This window comes from Cherax quadricarinatus, chromosome 74 (assembly GCF_038502225.1).
Source record: "Cherax quadricarinatus isolate ZL_2023a chromosome 74, ASM3850222v1, whole genome shotgun sequence".
Taxonomy (NCBI): Eukaryota; Metazoa; Arthropoda; class Malacostraca; order Decapoda; family Parastacidae; genus Cherax; species Cherax quadricarinatus.
Window position 1 is genome coordinate 6,316,987 of NC_091365.1, and position 17,385 is coordinate 6,334,371.

General features: G+C 37.4%; 2 protein-coding genes across 5 annotated transcripts; one reads left to right on the forward strand and one right to left on the reverse strand.

Annotated features, from left to right (window-relative positions):
- Nucleotides 1-978: 978 nt before the first annotated feature.
- Nucleotides 979-11,335, reverse strand: LOC128700204 (DNA-directed primase/polymerase protein). Of its 4 annotated transcripts, XM_070100742.1 has the most exons (5): nt 11,166-11,335; nt 10,635-10,790; nt 10,464-10,502; nt 10,408-10,431; nt 979-6,182 (listed from the first exon to the last, which is right to left on the reverse strand). In XM_070100742.1, the coding sequence occupies exon 5, from the start codon at nt 6,107-6,109 to the stop codon at nt 4,373-4,375; it is 1,737 nt and encodes a 578-aa protein (XP_069956843.1). In that variant the 5' UTR covers nt 6,110-6,182; nt 10,408-10,431; nt 10,464-10,502; nt 10,635-10,790; nt 11,166-11,335; the 3' UTR covers nt 979-4,372. The 4 variants fall into 4 exon arrangements, with proteins under 4 accessions (XP_069956843.1, XP_053649234.2, XP_053649235.2 ...); XM_053793259.2 differs by having other exon boundaries at nt 10,408-10,502; XM_053793260.2 differs by lacking the exon at nt 10,635-10,790 and having other exon boundaries at nt 10,408-10,502.
- A 245-nt stretch (nt 11,336-11,580) lies between these two features.
- LOC128700203 (filaggrin-2-like) lies at nt 11,581-14,214 on the forward strand. Its single transcript, XM_053793258.2, has one exon. The coding sequence runs from the start codon at nt 11,678-11,680 to the stop codon at nt 12,539-12,541; it is 864 nt and encodes a 287-aa protein (XP_053649233.2). The 5' UTR covers nt 11,581-11,677; the 3' UTR covers nt 12,542-14,214.
- Nucleotides 14,215-17,385: the final 3,171 nt, after the last annotated feature.

The following is a 17,385-nucleotide window of genomic DNA, read 5'->3' on the forward strand; positions in this document are numbered from 1 at the left end:
AGGAAAATGCAAAAGGCTGTTTTTAGTGCAGATTGCATGACGATTGGTGTGGATTGGTAAAGAAATTGCCTGCTAGGCACATAGTAAAGAAATTGCCTGCAACTAGTGGTGATGTGAGTGAATTTAAGGCCAGCAAAGGTTGGTTTGAAAGATTTAAGAATCGTAGTGGCATACATAGTGTGATTAGGCAGGGTGAGGCTGCCAGTTATGTTGTGCAACAGAAGTCCAGTGACTCTCAAGCTGGTCCTAGTGGCATTAAAAGAAGAAGGGAAGTAACCCCGGAAAAGGACTTGCTACCTCAAGTCCTAATGGAAGGGGATTCCCCTTCTAAACACTAACACCTCTCCCCTCCTCCCATCCCATCAATCATCACCAGATCTTCATTAAAGGTAAGTGTCAATTATTTTATTGTTATTGTAATTATTCTATTGCATTAAACTTAATATCTCATGTAGTAAAATTTTTTTTTTCATACTTTTGAGTGTCTTGCATGGATTAATTTGATTTCCATTATTTCTTATGAGGAAAATTGATTCAGTTTTCGATATTTTCGGTATTCGATGAGCTCTCAGGAACAGATTAATATCGAATACCGGGGGTCCACTGTATTTACTGTGTAGTGTTATTAACAATGGTTTCTAAAGCAAGTGATGGTGCCAAGAAGAAGCATGTAACCTTAACTGTTAAGCAGAAACCTGAATCAATAAGGAAGCTGGAGGCTGGTGTTTCAGTGGTCTGCATGTGTAAGAAGTATGGTGTAGCAAAACAAAATCAGAAAAGGGTAAGAAAAATTACTGTTCTGTACTCTATCGTATTGTACTGTGCTGTACTTTTAACCCATTTTCTTTTCAGGTAATACTGTATTGTATACTCTAGTTTATTCATGGTATGTCTGGCAGTCCATCAATACAGCAGACTTAAGTATGTTTTACTGGGCATTTGTTTATGTCCAGTAGTTAAGTGAGTAAGCAAACTACATTAGTTAATTGAATCATTCATTATCTCATCCATACAATTGTCTATGTACAGAAAAATGCACAATACATGTATTTTGCATGTGGCATCATGCTTGTTCATAAAACAATTTATATTGTACATTTAAAAGGTCTTATACTATTTTAATTAAAAATTACCCATTTGAAAATGAAAACTATCTTTCAATGATAAACCTCTCCAATTTCACCCATTAAATAGTTTTTTATAAATACTTACATGTGGCTTATTTCAAAACTACAATTAAGACCAGTTTAATGAAATACCTCTCCAGAAAAATATAAACACTTTTTTTCATTTATATGAAAATATACAGTTGCAACTTGTAAGCACAAAATGCCATTCATAATACAGTACAGTATATGAATAATAAAGCAAAGGGCTAAATGCAAACCAAAATGCAAGTGCAGAAAAAAATTCCAAAGAATGCCTCGTAAAAGAAACGATATGTTCACAGCTTGAGTTACAAGCAGCAATGGTAATATGTTTTAGAAAGCAGGTACACATATTTTAGGAACTGTGAATATACTTGGAGAAATGAGTAAGGGAGGGAGTAAGGTGAGGGAGTAAATAGAAATGAAAAAGGAATTCAAATAAAATAATGTGCATTTGGCAATCTAGATGTATGGCATGTATGCACTTTGTTCCTCATTCCCCCTCCTTACGTATTTACAAATTATTATTACAATCAAAACTAAGCACTAGACCCACAATGGATATACAGCACTGCAGGGCAGGATGTGACAGACATGTAATATGCTATATAAGAGACCAGTGAGGGTTAAGAGTATGCAAGAGGCAGGGTAGGTAAGGGTAATGAGGAGTACTACAGGGAAAGTATAATCACAGTTGGTATAATAAAGCCCACATTTCCAAAAAATCAACAAGCAGACAAAATCTGGCCAGCACTTAAGTTTTTGCCCTGCTATTATAGTATCATAAACTGGTATTCTTCTGAAAAACCAATCTTTACAATTCCTAACATATTGATCTAGAATATAATATAATATAATATATATTAGTCACCCTGCCTCGGTGGGAGACGGCCGACTTGTTGAAAAAAAAAAAATAGGAAGTGTATGGAATAGGTAGTAAGTTACTAAATGCTGTAAAGAGTTTTTATGAAGGTGAGAGTGAGATTACTTCCCAGTAAAAGTAGATCTTAGACAGGGATGTGTAATGTCACCATGGTTGTTTAATATATTTATAATGGGGTTGTAAAAGAAGTACGTAAATTCTAGGGTGTTGGGGAAAGGGTGGAATTAAATTATGGGGATCAAATATATAATGGGAGTTGACACAGTTACAACTTTTTTGCTGATGATACTGTGCTTATGGGAGATTCTAAAGAAAAGTTGCAAAGGTTAGTGGATGAGTTTGGGAGGGTGTGTAAAGGTAGAAAGTTGAAAGTGAACATAGATAAAAGGTGATGAGGGTATCAAACAAGTTAGATAAAGAAAAACTGGATATCACATTAGAGAGAGGGAGTATGGAAGAGTAAATGTTTTCACATATTTGGGAGTTGACTTGTCAGTGGATGGGTTTATGAAGGATGAGGTTAACCATAGAACTGATGAAGGAAAAAAGGTGAGTGGCACATTGAGGTATCAGTGGAAACAAAATATGTTATCCATGGAGGCAAAGAAGGGAATGTACAAAAGCATAGTGCTACCAACACTCTTATATGGGTGTGAAGCTTGGGTTGTAAATGCTGCAGCAAAGAGGTGGCTGGAGGCAGTGATGTCCTGTCTAGGGGCAATGTGTGGTGTAAATATTATGCAGAGAATTTGGAGTATGGAAATTAGGAGGTGTGGAGTTACTAAAAGTATTAAGAGGGCTGAAGAGGGGTTGTTGAGGTGGTTTGGTCATTTAGAGAGAATGGATCGAAGTAGAATGACTTGGAGAGCATATAAATCTGGAGGGGAAGGAAGGTGGGGTAGGGGTCGTCCTCGAAAAGGCTGGAGGGAGGGGGTGAAGGAGGTTTTGTGGGCGAGGGGCCTGAACTTCCAGCAAGCATGCATGAGCATGTTAGATAGAAGTGAATGGAGACGAATGGTTTTTGGGACCTGACAACCTGTTGGAGTGTTAGCAGGGTAATATATTGTGAAGGGATTCAGGGAAACTGGTTAGCCAGACTTGAGCCCTGGAAATGGGAAGTACAATGCCTGCACTTTAAAGGAGGGGGTTGGGATATTGGCAGTTTGGAGGGACTTCTCAACTGTTGTATGAGTACCTCTGCGAAGACTGTGGTTATGTATGAGTGAGGTGAAAGTGTTGAATGATGAAAGTATGTTCTTTCTTTTTGGGTCACCCTGCCTCGGTAAGAGACGGCCGAAGTGTTAAAAAAAAAATCAGGAAGCTTACCTTTGTGATGTGATACTCCTAGAAAATTATAGTAACATGTTACAGCAAACATTCAGTTTAACAAATTTCAGATACAGGACAAAATCTGCTGGATCAACTGATTTGGAAGAATTGGACCAAGTCTATTGGTTACAGAATTGTCCATTACACCTGGAAAATACCTGGAGGGTGTTTCAGGGGTAAACGCCCCCGTGGCTTAGTCTATGGCCAGGCCTCGTAGTGGATAAGGACCTGATCACTGAGGCTGTTACTGCTGGTCACACACAATCCAATGTACGAACCACAGCCCAGTTCATTAGGTACTGACTTTAGGTGTCTGTCCCGCTCCCTCTTGAAGACAGCTAGGGGTCTATTGTTAATCCTCCTTATGTATGTTAAGACAATCTCTACTGAATCCGCCACAATCACCATTATCTGCTCCTCCCTACTAATCATTAAATCGAGGGTTTACAGGATTGTCTTTATTGAGTTAACAATTTACTTTAAAAATTTCCTATACCAAATCCGCTGTTAACCTGTGAAGCAAAGAGTTTTGACATTCAAAAGTAACTCATGCACTGTACTGCATTACACAGATACTATAAAAGACCTGTACTTAAAAATTGCATCTCTAATAAAATAATACAGTAACAAATTCAAGAAAATGGCAAAATTCATTAATAAATTTATGTAGAAAATAACATCTTAATACTTTGGACATGCTTCATGTCTAACATGCAGATGTGTAATTATAGATCTACTTATTGCACTATTCTTAAGGAAGGGTTTAGAACTTAGTTTGGAGGGACATCTGAACTGTCATATCTACATACCTCTGGCAAGGCAATGATAGTGTGAATGATGGGGAAAGTGTTTCTTTTTTGGGTCACCCTGCCTCAGTGGGAGACAGCCAGTGTGTTAAAAACAAAAATAACAATAGTATTGTTAAGGAAGTCTCCATCCCCCACTTTTCTGCTTATTTTCAATTACACTTCATAATCATTTTTCAAACATATTCCTCTACAGGGGGTACTATTTAGGAAAATTCTTCATCCCAGTCAATCTCACATAAGCTGGGGTCCTCCACCTCGGGTATACTGGCATGGTTTTGAGACGACTGAATGTCTGGTATAAACCTCTGTGATAACTTGTCAAAATAGGAATTGTCAGGTTTTGAAATCTGAGAAAGTTTATTCCATGGATTACTTTTTTGTGAAAGGTTACTTTTTGAACTTTCTTGAGATTCTTTAATACTAGATAAACTAGATATCTGGTCAATCTTATCCCACATTTCATAAGCTTCTGCAGCACTCACAAGCAGTTCATCTGAGATATCCTCCATCTCTGCTTGATGTGTGGTTGTCAGTAGCAATCTGTCACACTCACTGCTATTGTCATCCACACACTCAACCCATTTCATTATTTCATCATCTGTCATAGATTGCCAGAAAACTGTACTTTCAGGTAATGACCATAAACGAGATCTAAACCCCTTGCAGTCTGGGTCGTGACACTTTTGATAATATGTAGCATTCTTTAGGTTTACAACATACATAACTCTGTTACTTTTATGCTCACGTCCAATGTTATAACAAAACCTGTTTTGAGCTATTTCATAAACCAACACTTCACCTTGAGAAAAGTAATACCAACACCGGATGTAGCCTGGAGCTACAACCCCCTGAATGTAGCTGTCAATTTCTGGGTATGGTGAGCTACTGAAGCCTTCAATTTCAGAGTCACATTGCTCTCTACTGCAATGGGTATTTACTCCTGATCTCGTCACTTTGTGTTCATGTTCCCCAAAGCTCAAAACTTCACAGTTATTATCCACTAAGGTAACAAGAGAATCTAGAAACAGCTGCTCATTCTCTAGAGCTTCAGCAGCATATTTAGGTACATATTCATTTTCTTGGGCAATCACTAAAGGAGAATTCTTTCCAAGCTTTGTAGATTTATATATTCTAAAATTTCTGTTTTTAGTATAGACACCTTCATCACAAAAAAGAATTTTATTATTCTTAGCATCTAAAACAAAAAGGTTTCTAACATCATCAACCTTAACATGAGGTATGTCCATCATGTTGCCTTCTTTATCCCAGTCTCTGATTTTATTACATATCATCACAACAAAATTACCAACGTGAATATTATTAGTAAAAGCAACACCTGGAAGATTAAAAATCAAATGACGACTAAATTTGTGAATGGAAGTGCTACTTAAATCTAAAACGTTTTTTCTGCTGCACTCAATGTTAAACTCTTTACATAGAAAATAGCAAATAATATTAATAAAAGTATTAGTCATGGAAATTCCATTACTATCAGGATTGATAGCAACCAAAAACTCAAGATCAAAATAAAGCTTACATACACAAAGTTCTCGTATAACTTCATATGTGCACCTTTGATTTGGATGCCGTGCACAGAGTTGAACCCACATCAAAGACGGATGAGTGACAACATAATTCCTTTTACCACTTTCACCAACTGCATCACCTTCAAAGGAGAACACCATAAGCCCTTCACCTTGCACTTGTGCAAACCTAATTGCTTCTGCCTGGCGAGGAAATATTTTCCAGGTGGTTGGTGGGCCAAGAATTCCAGGGTAATATTCACAGGGCAAAGGCCTCTGTTCCATATGCTTAGTAGCTTTTGCCACATGAAAAATCTGATTCCGAATTTTGCTGTTATATGTTGGTTGTGCTTTGCCATAGAAGCCAGCAATGCTGAATGTGGTGGCTACAGCTTCCTCTCTTGTGCTAGTCTTCATTCCTCAGAGGGTTCTAAAAATAATCTCTGATGTACAAGTACTCTTCTAGCACAGTAACTATTTCCATTATTACCTGTAAGAAAGATTAAATGTTTACAACTAGAAAATGTCTTTAAGAGCTCTGATTTCACAAGACGTATCCCTACAATGAAATTTACACATCATTTCTAAATACAGTGGACCCCCGCTTTATGATCAGCTCCCAATGTGACCAATTATGTAAGTGTATTTATGTAAGTGCGTTTGTACGTGTATGTTTGGGGGTCTGAAATGGACTAATCAATTCACAATATTCCTCATGGGAACAAATTCGTTCAGTAATGGCACCTGAACATACTTCTGGAATGAAATAATATCATAAGCCGGGGATCCACTGTACTGTATTCTGATTATCAGAAAAAAAATTACCTTGGTATACATAATATTGAATGGGTACTAATACTAACTCAGCAACATGACATAAGCTTGCTAAATTTATCTAACAAAAATGAGGAAAGGCCAATGGAGGGGGTAAAGGAGGTTTTGTGGGCAAGGGGCTTGGACTTCCAGCAAGCGTGTGTGAGCGTGTTAGATAGGAGTGAATGGAGACGAATGGTACTTGGGACCTGACGATCTGTTGGAGTGTGAGCAGGGTAATATTTAGTGAAGGGATTCAGGGAAACCGGTTATTTTCATATAGTCAGACTTGAGTCCTGGAAATGGGAAGTACAATGCCTGCACTTTAAAGGAGGGGTTTGGGATATTGGCAGTTTGGAGGGATATGTTGTGTATCTTTATATGTGTATGCTTCTAAACTGTTGTATTCTGAGCACCTCTGCAAAAACAGTGATAATGTGCGAGTGTGGTGAAAGTGTTGAATGATGATGAAAGTATTTTCTTTTTGGGGATTTTCTTTCTTTTTTGGGTCACCCTGCCTCGGTGGGAGACGGCCGACTTGTTGAAAAAAAAAAAAAAATATATATATATATATATATATATATATATATATATATATATATATATATATATACAAATATATATATATATATATATATAAAAAAATATATATATATATATATATATATATATATATATATATATATATATATATATAAACATATATATATATATATATAAAAACATATATATATATATATATAAACATATATATATATATATATATATATATATATATATATACATACATCTAGGTAGTAGGCTGGTAGACAGCAACCACCCAGGGAGGTACTACCGTCCTGCCAAGTGAGTGTAAAACGGAAGCCAGTAATTGTTTTACATGATGATAGGATTGCTGGTGTCCTTTTTTTCTATCTCATAAACAGGCAAGATTTCAGGTACGTCTTGCTCCTTCTACTTACACTTAGGTCACACTACACATACATGTACAAGCACATATACACGCCCCTCTGGGTTTTCTTTTATTTTCTTTCTAGTTCTTGTTCTTGTTTATTTCCTCTTACCTCCATGGGGAAGTGGAACAGAATTCTTCCTCCGTAAGCCAGGAGTGTTGTAAGAGGCGACTAAAATGCCGGGAGCAAGGGGCTAGTAACCTCTTCTCCTGTATATATTACTAAATGTAAAAGGAGAAACTTTCGTTTTTCCTTTTGGGCCACCCTGCCTCGGTGGGATACGGCCGGTGTATTGAAAGAAAGATATATATATACATCTAGGTAGTAGGCTGGTAGACAGCAACCACCCAGGAAGGTACTACCGTCCTGCCAAGTGAGTGTAAAACGAAAGCCTGTAATTGTTTTACACAATGGTCCAATTTTCTGTCTCATGAACATGCAAGGTTTCGGGTACGTCTTGCTACTTCTACTTACACTTGGGTCACACTACACATACATGTACAAGCATATATATACATACATACCCCTCTGGGTTTTCTTCTATTTTCTTTCTAGTTCTTGTTCTTGTTTATTTCCTCTTATCTCCATGGGGAAGTGGAACAGAATTCTTCCTCCGTAAGCCATGCGTGTTGTAAGAGGCGACTAAAATGCCGGGAGCAAGGGGCTAGTAACCCCTTCTCCTGTATATATTACTAAATGTAAAAGGAGAAACTTTCGTTTTTCCTTTTGGGCCACCCTGCCTCGGTGGGATATGGCTGGGAATTAATCTATCAAGTTTCACCTGAGAAGGAGGGCAACTCATCAAGGCCCTCTCCCTTGAAAATGACACACATGTATGTAATATATTTATAACATTGTAAGATTATGTATTTAACCTGAATAAGGCTATTTTATTCTGCTGCCTTAAGTTCGCCTGGCAATAAATCGGTACAGTACATATAATAATACAGTATCTAGGAGATGGTGGTAACTTTTAAGTTTTATTTAGGAAATCTACAGTATCATAAATTTGTACAATAGTTCTGAGTATGCATATACATATACATGTACATGTACAGTAGGCTCCCTGTATCCACAGGGACCTGCCAAGGATGTTGAAATCATGAATAGTAGCAAACCCTATATATAAGTCCTATACATACCTATTACAAAGTTTAATTGAGAAATTATGCACAAGTGAATAATTATCACTTCTTTACTGATGGGAAGCACTTCACAGCTTCTCTTAGGCTTTGAAGAACTGCCAGCTTCTCTACTTTTGTGCTTTGGGGCCATTATTATGCAAAATTAAGATGTAATTTTGGGCCACAGTAAACCATGGATAACTGAAACTGTGGATATCAAATCAGTGGATACAGAGGTTCTACTATATATGAAAGCATGTCAATTTAACCTATGGGGGGACCCCAATGAAAATACCCTATTCAACAGTACTCCATTTTAAAGAAACTATTTGGATTAGTTTAGTAATCCAGGATAATAAAAGAAAAATAAGCAGTGACTTATTTCCAGTGGAGATTTTTTTTATGTGCTCCCAAGATGTGACCCACAACAACTGAATAACTCAAAGGAATCTATTTACTGCTATAGTAGATAACAACAGGTAACAGGTGGTCAGTCCCTCACCCCTGGTGTGTATTCAGCTCCACAGCTTTGATCAGTGTGAAGAAGATATGGAGCTGAATACACATCAAGGCTGAGGGACCACCTCATACCTACATCACTACTACTGTTGTTTCCTCTGTACCTCGAATGAAGCCTAATGAACAGGCAAAACGTCGCATCAGTAGATACCTAACTGTTGCATACCCGTCTTACTCACCAAAGGCTAAACTTGTTAAGGGTCATAGGGGATGTGGGGAACAGGAGGAAATCTGGTTTCGTCCAAAGATGAGAAGGATGGCTTCAATTGTTTAACACGATTACTGGTAATGCTGCTGCAGAGCGGGGTTCAATGATACGTCTTCGGAGGCTTCTTACTTTATTTGTAATGTCGTAGTGGGTACACAGGCTTGTGTGTTGTGCCCATGGCCCAGGAGGGCCATCCTACGAGAGGAGAGCTAGTAAGGCCTTCTGTCTTGCTGCTTGGCCGCTGAGTGAGTGAGTGTGGGCCCAGCATCCCACAGACTTGGGCAGGCCCAGAGGGCAGCACTTCAGTGGTGCGAAATATGGACTAAGCTGGCAGACAGCATAGGCTGTCTGTGCAGACAGTACAGGCTATCTACACAATTCCTAGGACAAAAAGCACTTCACCAGCTCCCAGCAAATTTCCCCTTGAATGGTGAGGAATGGGAATTACGTAGAGAGGGGTGGGTGTCTTAATACCCTGGATCAACTGCCTTTCATCAGCATCAAGGGTTTATTTGGAATAAAATATCTAACAAAAAATGGAGTGCACAGTCAGCTTGTAAAATCCAAGCTTCACTTGGCTATCGATAGCAACTTTCAATTCTCTAAATACAGTATACATGTACTACGCACAAACTATTAGTATTACATTTATGGGGAAGTGCGAAGCCCACAGGGACCATGTAGTGTCTGGGAAAAATGTAGGCAATCAGGTTAAGTAAATTTATTTAGGTACAATTACACCCGAGTACAGTTACATAGATTTTGGGTAATTGCAGCTATCTTAAATAGTAACATATGTATAAATTACCCGAGACAACCCAAAACGAGTCAAAGATCTTATTTTCACTGAGGTCCTTGTAATATAATAATAATAATATTATTATTATTATTATTTATTTCTAAAAGTACATGTAGAAGGTATACGGGTTTACTGTATCTAACAATTAGGCTGCTATACGTAAGGTATTACAAGACCCCTAATAAAAATAAGTCATTTTTTTGGGGGGGAGGGGGGTTATCCTGGATAATTTACTCATTTGTTAATTTGTATGGCAATTGTAATCATCCAAAACTGTGTAAAATTATACCTAAACTTACTTATATTGATTATCCTGCAATGCTCTGTACGTTGCCCTTGTTCACCTAGCAGCACGCTGGTACCTGGGTGTTAGGCAACTACTGTGGGTCTCAGTCTGGAAAAAGAGGAAATAAGTCACTTTGTCTGAATTTTTGGGTTATTCTAGGTAATTACACATGTTACTATGCATGACCTTAATAGAAATAAACCAGACAGCTGCCTTACTGGGTTATCCTAATAAAATCACCTTCATAAGCCCCTAATCGGCATCAGGGCAGCTCACTTGAGAGGCCTGGGTTCCTAGCACACTCAGCTCACACACTGAGGTCAGTGGTTCAATCCCCGGTACAGATGGAAACATTTGGGCGTTTCCTTATGACATCTGCTGTCCCTCTTGAAGCACCTATCAATAATTTTATAATTATAATCATGACACCTATCAGTACAATAGTTACCTGGGTGTTAGTCGACTGGTGTGGGTCGCATCCTGGGGGAAAAATTGTCACTGATGTCAGCTATGGTCCCTATAAGATGTATTATGTATTTGTAGAAATAAATATTAGTAGTAGTAGTAGTATTATTACTTTTATAACAGTACATTATTATTATAAAAAAGAAGCGCTAAACCACAAGGGCTATACAGCTATAACAGTACAGCTGTGTCCCAAGTACAAAGTTGCTGCTGGTCAAGGATCCAGATGGAAATAAATCACTTTTTTTGGGGTTATCCTAGGTAATTTTCACTATGTATGATAATTGTACGTATGTGTACCTGTACCTAAATAATACTATAGTGGAGGTGCAGGAGGCGTGATGTGTGATACAGACGAGATTCTTCACACCAGACAGTGTCAGCCATAACCAAAAATTCCGCCAAAGCATCTTGCTGGCTCTATATACTTGGTACAGACATTGATATCTTATTATTACAAACTTCAATATGCTGTTCATTTATAGATCCATCTTTGACATTAGCTTATTTAAAATATAAATGTTTTATATTTATTTTTATATGGTATGTGGCGTTCGCAATGGATGTTCTCACGTAGTTAATATTATTAAGCTAATCATTGCAGGTATTATGTAGAAATTAATTTGTATAAAATGAAGATTATTATGATTTGATCAATTAAGAAAAGTGTGTCAATTTTAAGGGAAACACATATATTTAATTTATTATTTTTCTCATTGTCAAACGCTACCTCGTAAACAGACGCATGTCCATGTTGGTGCGTTGCCAAAATTTTAAAAACTTTGGGTTGCAAGGCTATATATCTTGCAAAGTGAGCCATGAGCCGTATTCCCAACCCGTTTGGCAGTGGTGAAGGTCAACAACAACACAGTGGTGGGTACAGCAGCAGTCCTGGGCATCAGAGCTCTGGGAGCACAGCTACCCCAGGCTTCCTCATCATGACCAGGCCACCCTCGGGTTCTAATAGATACGGTGGCCGGGGGTACAAGACCCAAGTTTCACCCTCACATCCAGGCCCCAGCGAGCAGAAGAACAGTTTCATACCCTTCTCGTCAAGTGGCGGTGGTAATAGCAGTCAAGAAAGTACCAAGAGTAGTAGTGGTGGACGTGGGAGGTATAATCGTGGAGGTGGAGGAAGACATTTTTCCACTCCAGGAAGTCCTAGGTTTGCGTATCCATACCAACAGTCTCCAGGAAGAATAAATAACTACGGGCAAAATCAGGATTTCCCAAACACTCCCAGATGTAGACCAAATCAAGGTGGGAGGAGGTTTAGTGATATGCAAGATAGATCATTTGGCGATCAGAAGAAGTTTAACTCCAATGATAATTCAAGACGAGGAAGAGATAGAGGTCCACTAAGTGATGTTCCGATTGATAAGTTTATCTCTCATAATATGGTGAAAGATCCTTGGGCTGATTTTGATGATGAAGTAGAGGATAATGTGGATAGTGTGCCAGTACACCCACAAGAAAATCCAGTTATTGTAACTTTAGACGACTCAGAAATAATAATCGACTCTGATGCCAGTGTTATTATTGAGAATTCCTACGAGGAAGGAATAAGTGGTACAGAGGGTGACAGTTCACCCGTGCATGACACAGGAAGTGACTCGCCATATGTTGCTACACCTTCTACCTCAGAGAAAGATACAGGAAGTGATTCCACTAGTGATGCATAGTGGTTTTCAAATAGAGAATAATAATGTCTGTCCTGTGGTTAGACTGTATTGCAAGGTGTTAGAATGTTGTTTCCTTGAATGTCTGCCATGGTGAAATTGATTTGACTTTATTTATTAAATTAAATAACAGTATATTGTGAGAAATTATTTTGAAACAAAACTTGTATATAAATTCTATTTGTAGCTATTGGTGTAGCTAGCTGTTAACTTAGCTAGTTAATAGTTGTTATAAATCCACACCTGCAAAAAAATCTAAAAAGTTAAACATCAGTAGGCAGAGAACTCTAACAAAACACAACATGTGATTATTAATTTAATTTGAACAAGGACAGGGTTTAATTTATAGTTATTTGAGAAAATTTATAATAGTTATTTTTTATGGTCAAGGAAACTGATTGCTTCTAGGGCTCCTACTAGCCTCCTCAAAATATTTAAGTACAAAAATATGAACAGAATGTACAAATTTATCAATCAGTTAATAAAATCTAGATTTCTATACCATTTTGCAGATTTCTAGTTAAAAAAGATTCTTTGCTTTTAATGGACATGCTGTATTAAGTTATACTGCAATACACAGTGTTCACATTGTCATACACTTATATGAATTATTTTATTACATCTCTGGCATTTATGTCTTATGGAACTCGTAAACATTAGTACTGAAAACTCCTTTATTTGTACCTGCTATTTGATGAATGTTGCTTATACATTTTTGCTAATTTATCGTGCGATAGTGTTGAGATTATGACTAGACTGCAATGAGATATTTTGAATAAAATATGACATTAGTAATTATGAAAATTTAATATAATGTTCTACCACCCATGGTATTTATTACGTTATGAAAAATAGTGCTTTTAATTTATTATTTTCACTGTTGGTATATTAAGCATAATGCTATACTATACTGTATAATGGTATTCTATATCTTTCTCTTTATTGTTTAATTCTGCATTAACTATTTATTGTTTTACACTGATTTTACCTCTTTATTGTTTTCCTTAAAGGAATTAGCTTAAGTTCATTCTGTATGCATACAAGTAGGTATTTAATACTCTAAAAATAATGATGGTACAGTAGCTGCAACTTAAATTCATAGCCTTCAGAATGTGTATAGTTAATTTCACTTAAATTTATATTGAGATTTTGCTAAGAAAGAATGAATTTTATTTTTTTTTATATTGAACATATAATTTATTACTGGCTGTAGAAAATATCCATCACATAGTTTTAAACCTGAGTGAGCATGTGATTTTGACAAACAATATGCACACTGAGCAAGAGACTTGTGTATGTTTCAAATGGCATCTACATAAAAAGTCATAATTGGAAAAAATATTAAGAATAAAATATTTCATGATATTTTATAAATATATAGCATAAATACAATATATATGTATAGCGTATAATAATAGTACAGTATTCAATATTGTACAGAATATCAAAATGTTCATTCACTCTATAGCCAGAATTAGTTTTTGAAGCTACATATTCGCATCAATTTTGTCGTAGACCTGTGCAGCCTAAAACGATTAATCAGTTTTAACCTCCAGGAGAGGTAAATACTCGTCATAGTTTTTAAATATTTTGACAAATTTGAATAGTTTTATAAATACTGTACTTTACTGCTTGTCTAAGACATGTTTTTAATTATTAAATGTAAAATTTAAACATTCATAATTTTAATTTTGCTAATCCTTAGTAATTTGCAAAAAGTTAGTGTTGCTGGTGAAAGGTCCCTGATACAAAGAACTGCAGTCACCCTCCCCTTCCTTGGACCAAACCTGATTATCTCCCATTTCCCAACTGCTATAATACATACAACTCTTACAGGTTTGTAGTTGATAAAGACAAAGAAGCAGTAAGTGGAAACTAAGCGGCCTGCACAGCAGCTTTGTAATAGTTTCCAGTTACTGCTTGTGTGTCTTTATCAGATATGATTTGTTGGTATTCCCATGCCATTTATTACTGTCCTACAGGTTTAAGGCTTACCATGATTCTACTGTACAGTATAATACCATACAGGAGGGCTCCGCTTTACCATGCTTCACTTTAAGGCATTTCACAAATACACCAGTTTTCAATTATAACCATTCTTCATTTATTCAGACTTCCTACAATATATTCACCACCATACCATACCACTGATGTGTTCTGAGAGTCTTTCCACTCCCAGAGCTCGGCCATAGGCTAGGCTCGTCTGGTGCTAGCTTTTTCAACCAGGCTGTTGCTGCTATTGGCCATCTGCCCCACATATCCATCACAGCCTGATTGATCTGGCACCTAATGAAGATACTTGTCCAGTTTCCTCTTGAAGGCTTCTACACTTGTTCCAGCCATGTTTCTGACATCTTCTGGTAAGATGTTGAATAGTCTGGGGCCCTGGATATTGATACAGTGTTCTATTATTATCCCCACTGCACCCCTGCTCCTCACTGGGTTTATTTTGCACTTCCTTCCATATCTCTCACTCCAGTATGTTGTTATGGCAGTGTGCAGATTTGGGACCCGGTCCTCGAGTACTTTCCAGGTATATATTATCATGTATCTATCTCTTCTCCACTCCAATGAGTACATGTTCAAGACTTGAAGGCATTCCTAGTAATTTAGGTGCTTTACTGCCTCAGTGTGAGCCGTAAACAATCCCTGTATTTCTCCTGCTTTGAACGGGGCCATCAGCACTGAGCAATATTCTAAATGAGGGAACACTAGCGATTTGAAGAGTGTCACCATGGGCATTATTTTCCTTGTTTTGAAAGTTCTCAATACCCACCCCGTCATCTTCCTGGCTGTCGTGATCTTTGTCTTGTTATGGTCTTTAAAAGAAAAGTCAGCTGGCATGATTATTCCTAGGTCTTTTACGTGTTTCTTTCATTCTATTTGGTGACCCACTTGAGTTTTGTATACAGTATAGTGTTCCTTTTGAGTTCTTCATTTTTTCCATTCCCTATGAGGATAGACTAAGGGCCCTGAATCTGCACTCTCTAGAAAGACGTAGAATTTGGGGGGATATGATTGAGGTGTATAAATGGAAGACAGGAATAAATAAAGGGGATGTAAATAGTGTGCTGAAAATATCTAGCCTAGACAGGACTCGCAGCAATGGTTTTAAGTTGGAAAAATTCAGATTCAGGAAGGATATAGGAAAGTACTGGTTTGGTAATAGAGTTGTGGATGAGTGGAACAAACTCCCGAGTACAGTTATAGAGGCCAGAACGTTGTGTAGCTTTAAAAATAGGTTGGATAAATACATGAGTGGATGTGGGTGGGTGTGAGTTGGGCCTGATAGCTTGTGCTACCAGGTCGGTTGCCGTGTTCCTCCCTTAAGTCAATGTGACCTGACCTGACTAGGTTGGGTGCATTGGCTTAAGCCGGTAGGAGACTTGGACCTGCCTCGCATGGGCCAGTAGGCCTTCTGCAGTGTTCCTTCGTTCTTATGTTCTTATCACCATTTAACGTCATGCTGTTCTCCACTGCCCACTGGAAAACCCTGCTTATGTCTTCCTGTAATTTTTCAGTGTCCTCTACCATAGTGACTTTCATGCTTATTTTAATGTCATCTGTAAATGATGATACAATTTTTAGCTAGTGCTCTACTACCTCCCTTATGCCAAGGAGCTATGTCTGCACTCTTTAAGGCCTCCAGTATTTCACCTAGATCTAAGCATTCAAAAAATATTTTAAAGTAAGTAATGTATGTATGCACTGTATATGCATTTTTTTGGCATAGCTCTATTGCTCACTTTATGTATGATATTGTAAACATGTTAATCAGGCTTTGGTATGCATATGATTAAGTTAGAATACAACAAATTGTTTTCTGTCAATTTATGATTGGAATTCTAACCATCATCCTACTACTGTCTGGTTTGTGTAGTTGCACTTTCAAGCTTATGATTCGAACACGTGCGATATACAGAGATACCACATGGAGAAATGACTGGCACCGTTCTGAGGACTGCCAGGTTGCACCGTCAGTTCCCCAGGTTGTCCTGTATGCAGGGATGCAGGATTCACTTCCAATATCTACACTGCCCTAATACACACACTAGCTGACCTTGCTGAAAATCCCACCTTTGACACAATTTTTAATGGAAACTTAACATATTACTCCAACTATGATATCAGTTTTACATCCACGCTAATCCCCAACCTCCATTAACTCCTACCCATTGCACACCCTTACCCTTCACACTCCAACCCTTCACACACTGCTACCCTTTGCACACTTCTGTCCTCATACACTACACACAGCACTGTATGACTCATGCAGGTCTAGTGCATAGAATGAATATGTTATCTATTCTCATAAGTAAAATACTGTAGGTAAAATTCCTCTCAAGGTGAGCAGTTCTTGACCAAGGAATTAGGTATATCCTCCCCTTCCTTGAACTGACCCTGAAACTCTCTTAATTTTTCAGCTTGATAGTACAATTTCTTAGTGGTCCAGAAGAGTAAATATGATGTTTCACAATTTTAATAATGAAATTAACAAATTAGAGGCTACAGATTGCACTAAAAATAAATCTAAGATACACTTAACAACAGGAAATTTGAAGTTGACCAATCAAGGTATTCTCCACCTATCATACTGGATACAATGATTCCAAGTATTATTAAAAATTGTAGTATACGTATTAGCAAAGTTGCACTTACATTAAATAAACTTACAGGGGTATCATAAAGATACACTGTGGTAACATTACATTGGATGGTTTTACAATTTGGTTACAATTTTAGGAAAATATATTACATTTCTAAGGAATGCCCAGTGTTATGCAAAGCATTTTGGGCAAACTTATTCTGGACCTTAAAAATTAATTACTGTACTAGCATATATAATT

What these genes read in the sequence shown, in the direction of transcription:
- LOC128700203 (XM_053793258.2), top strand. Translation starts at nt 11,678, where the DNA reads ATGAGCCGTATTCCCAACCCGTTTGGCAGTGGTGAAGGTCAACAACAA.
- LOC128700204 (XM_053793261.2), bottom strand. Translation starts at nt 6,109, where the DNA reads ATGAAGACTAGCACAAGAGAGGAAGCTGTAGCCACCACATTCAGCATT.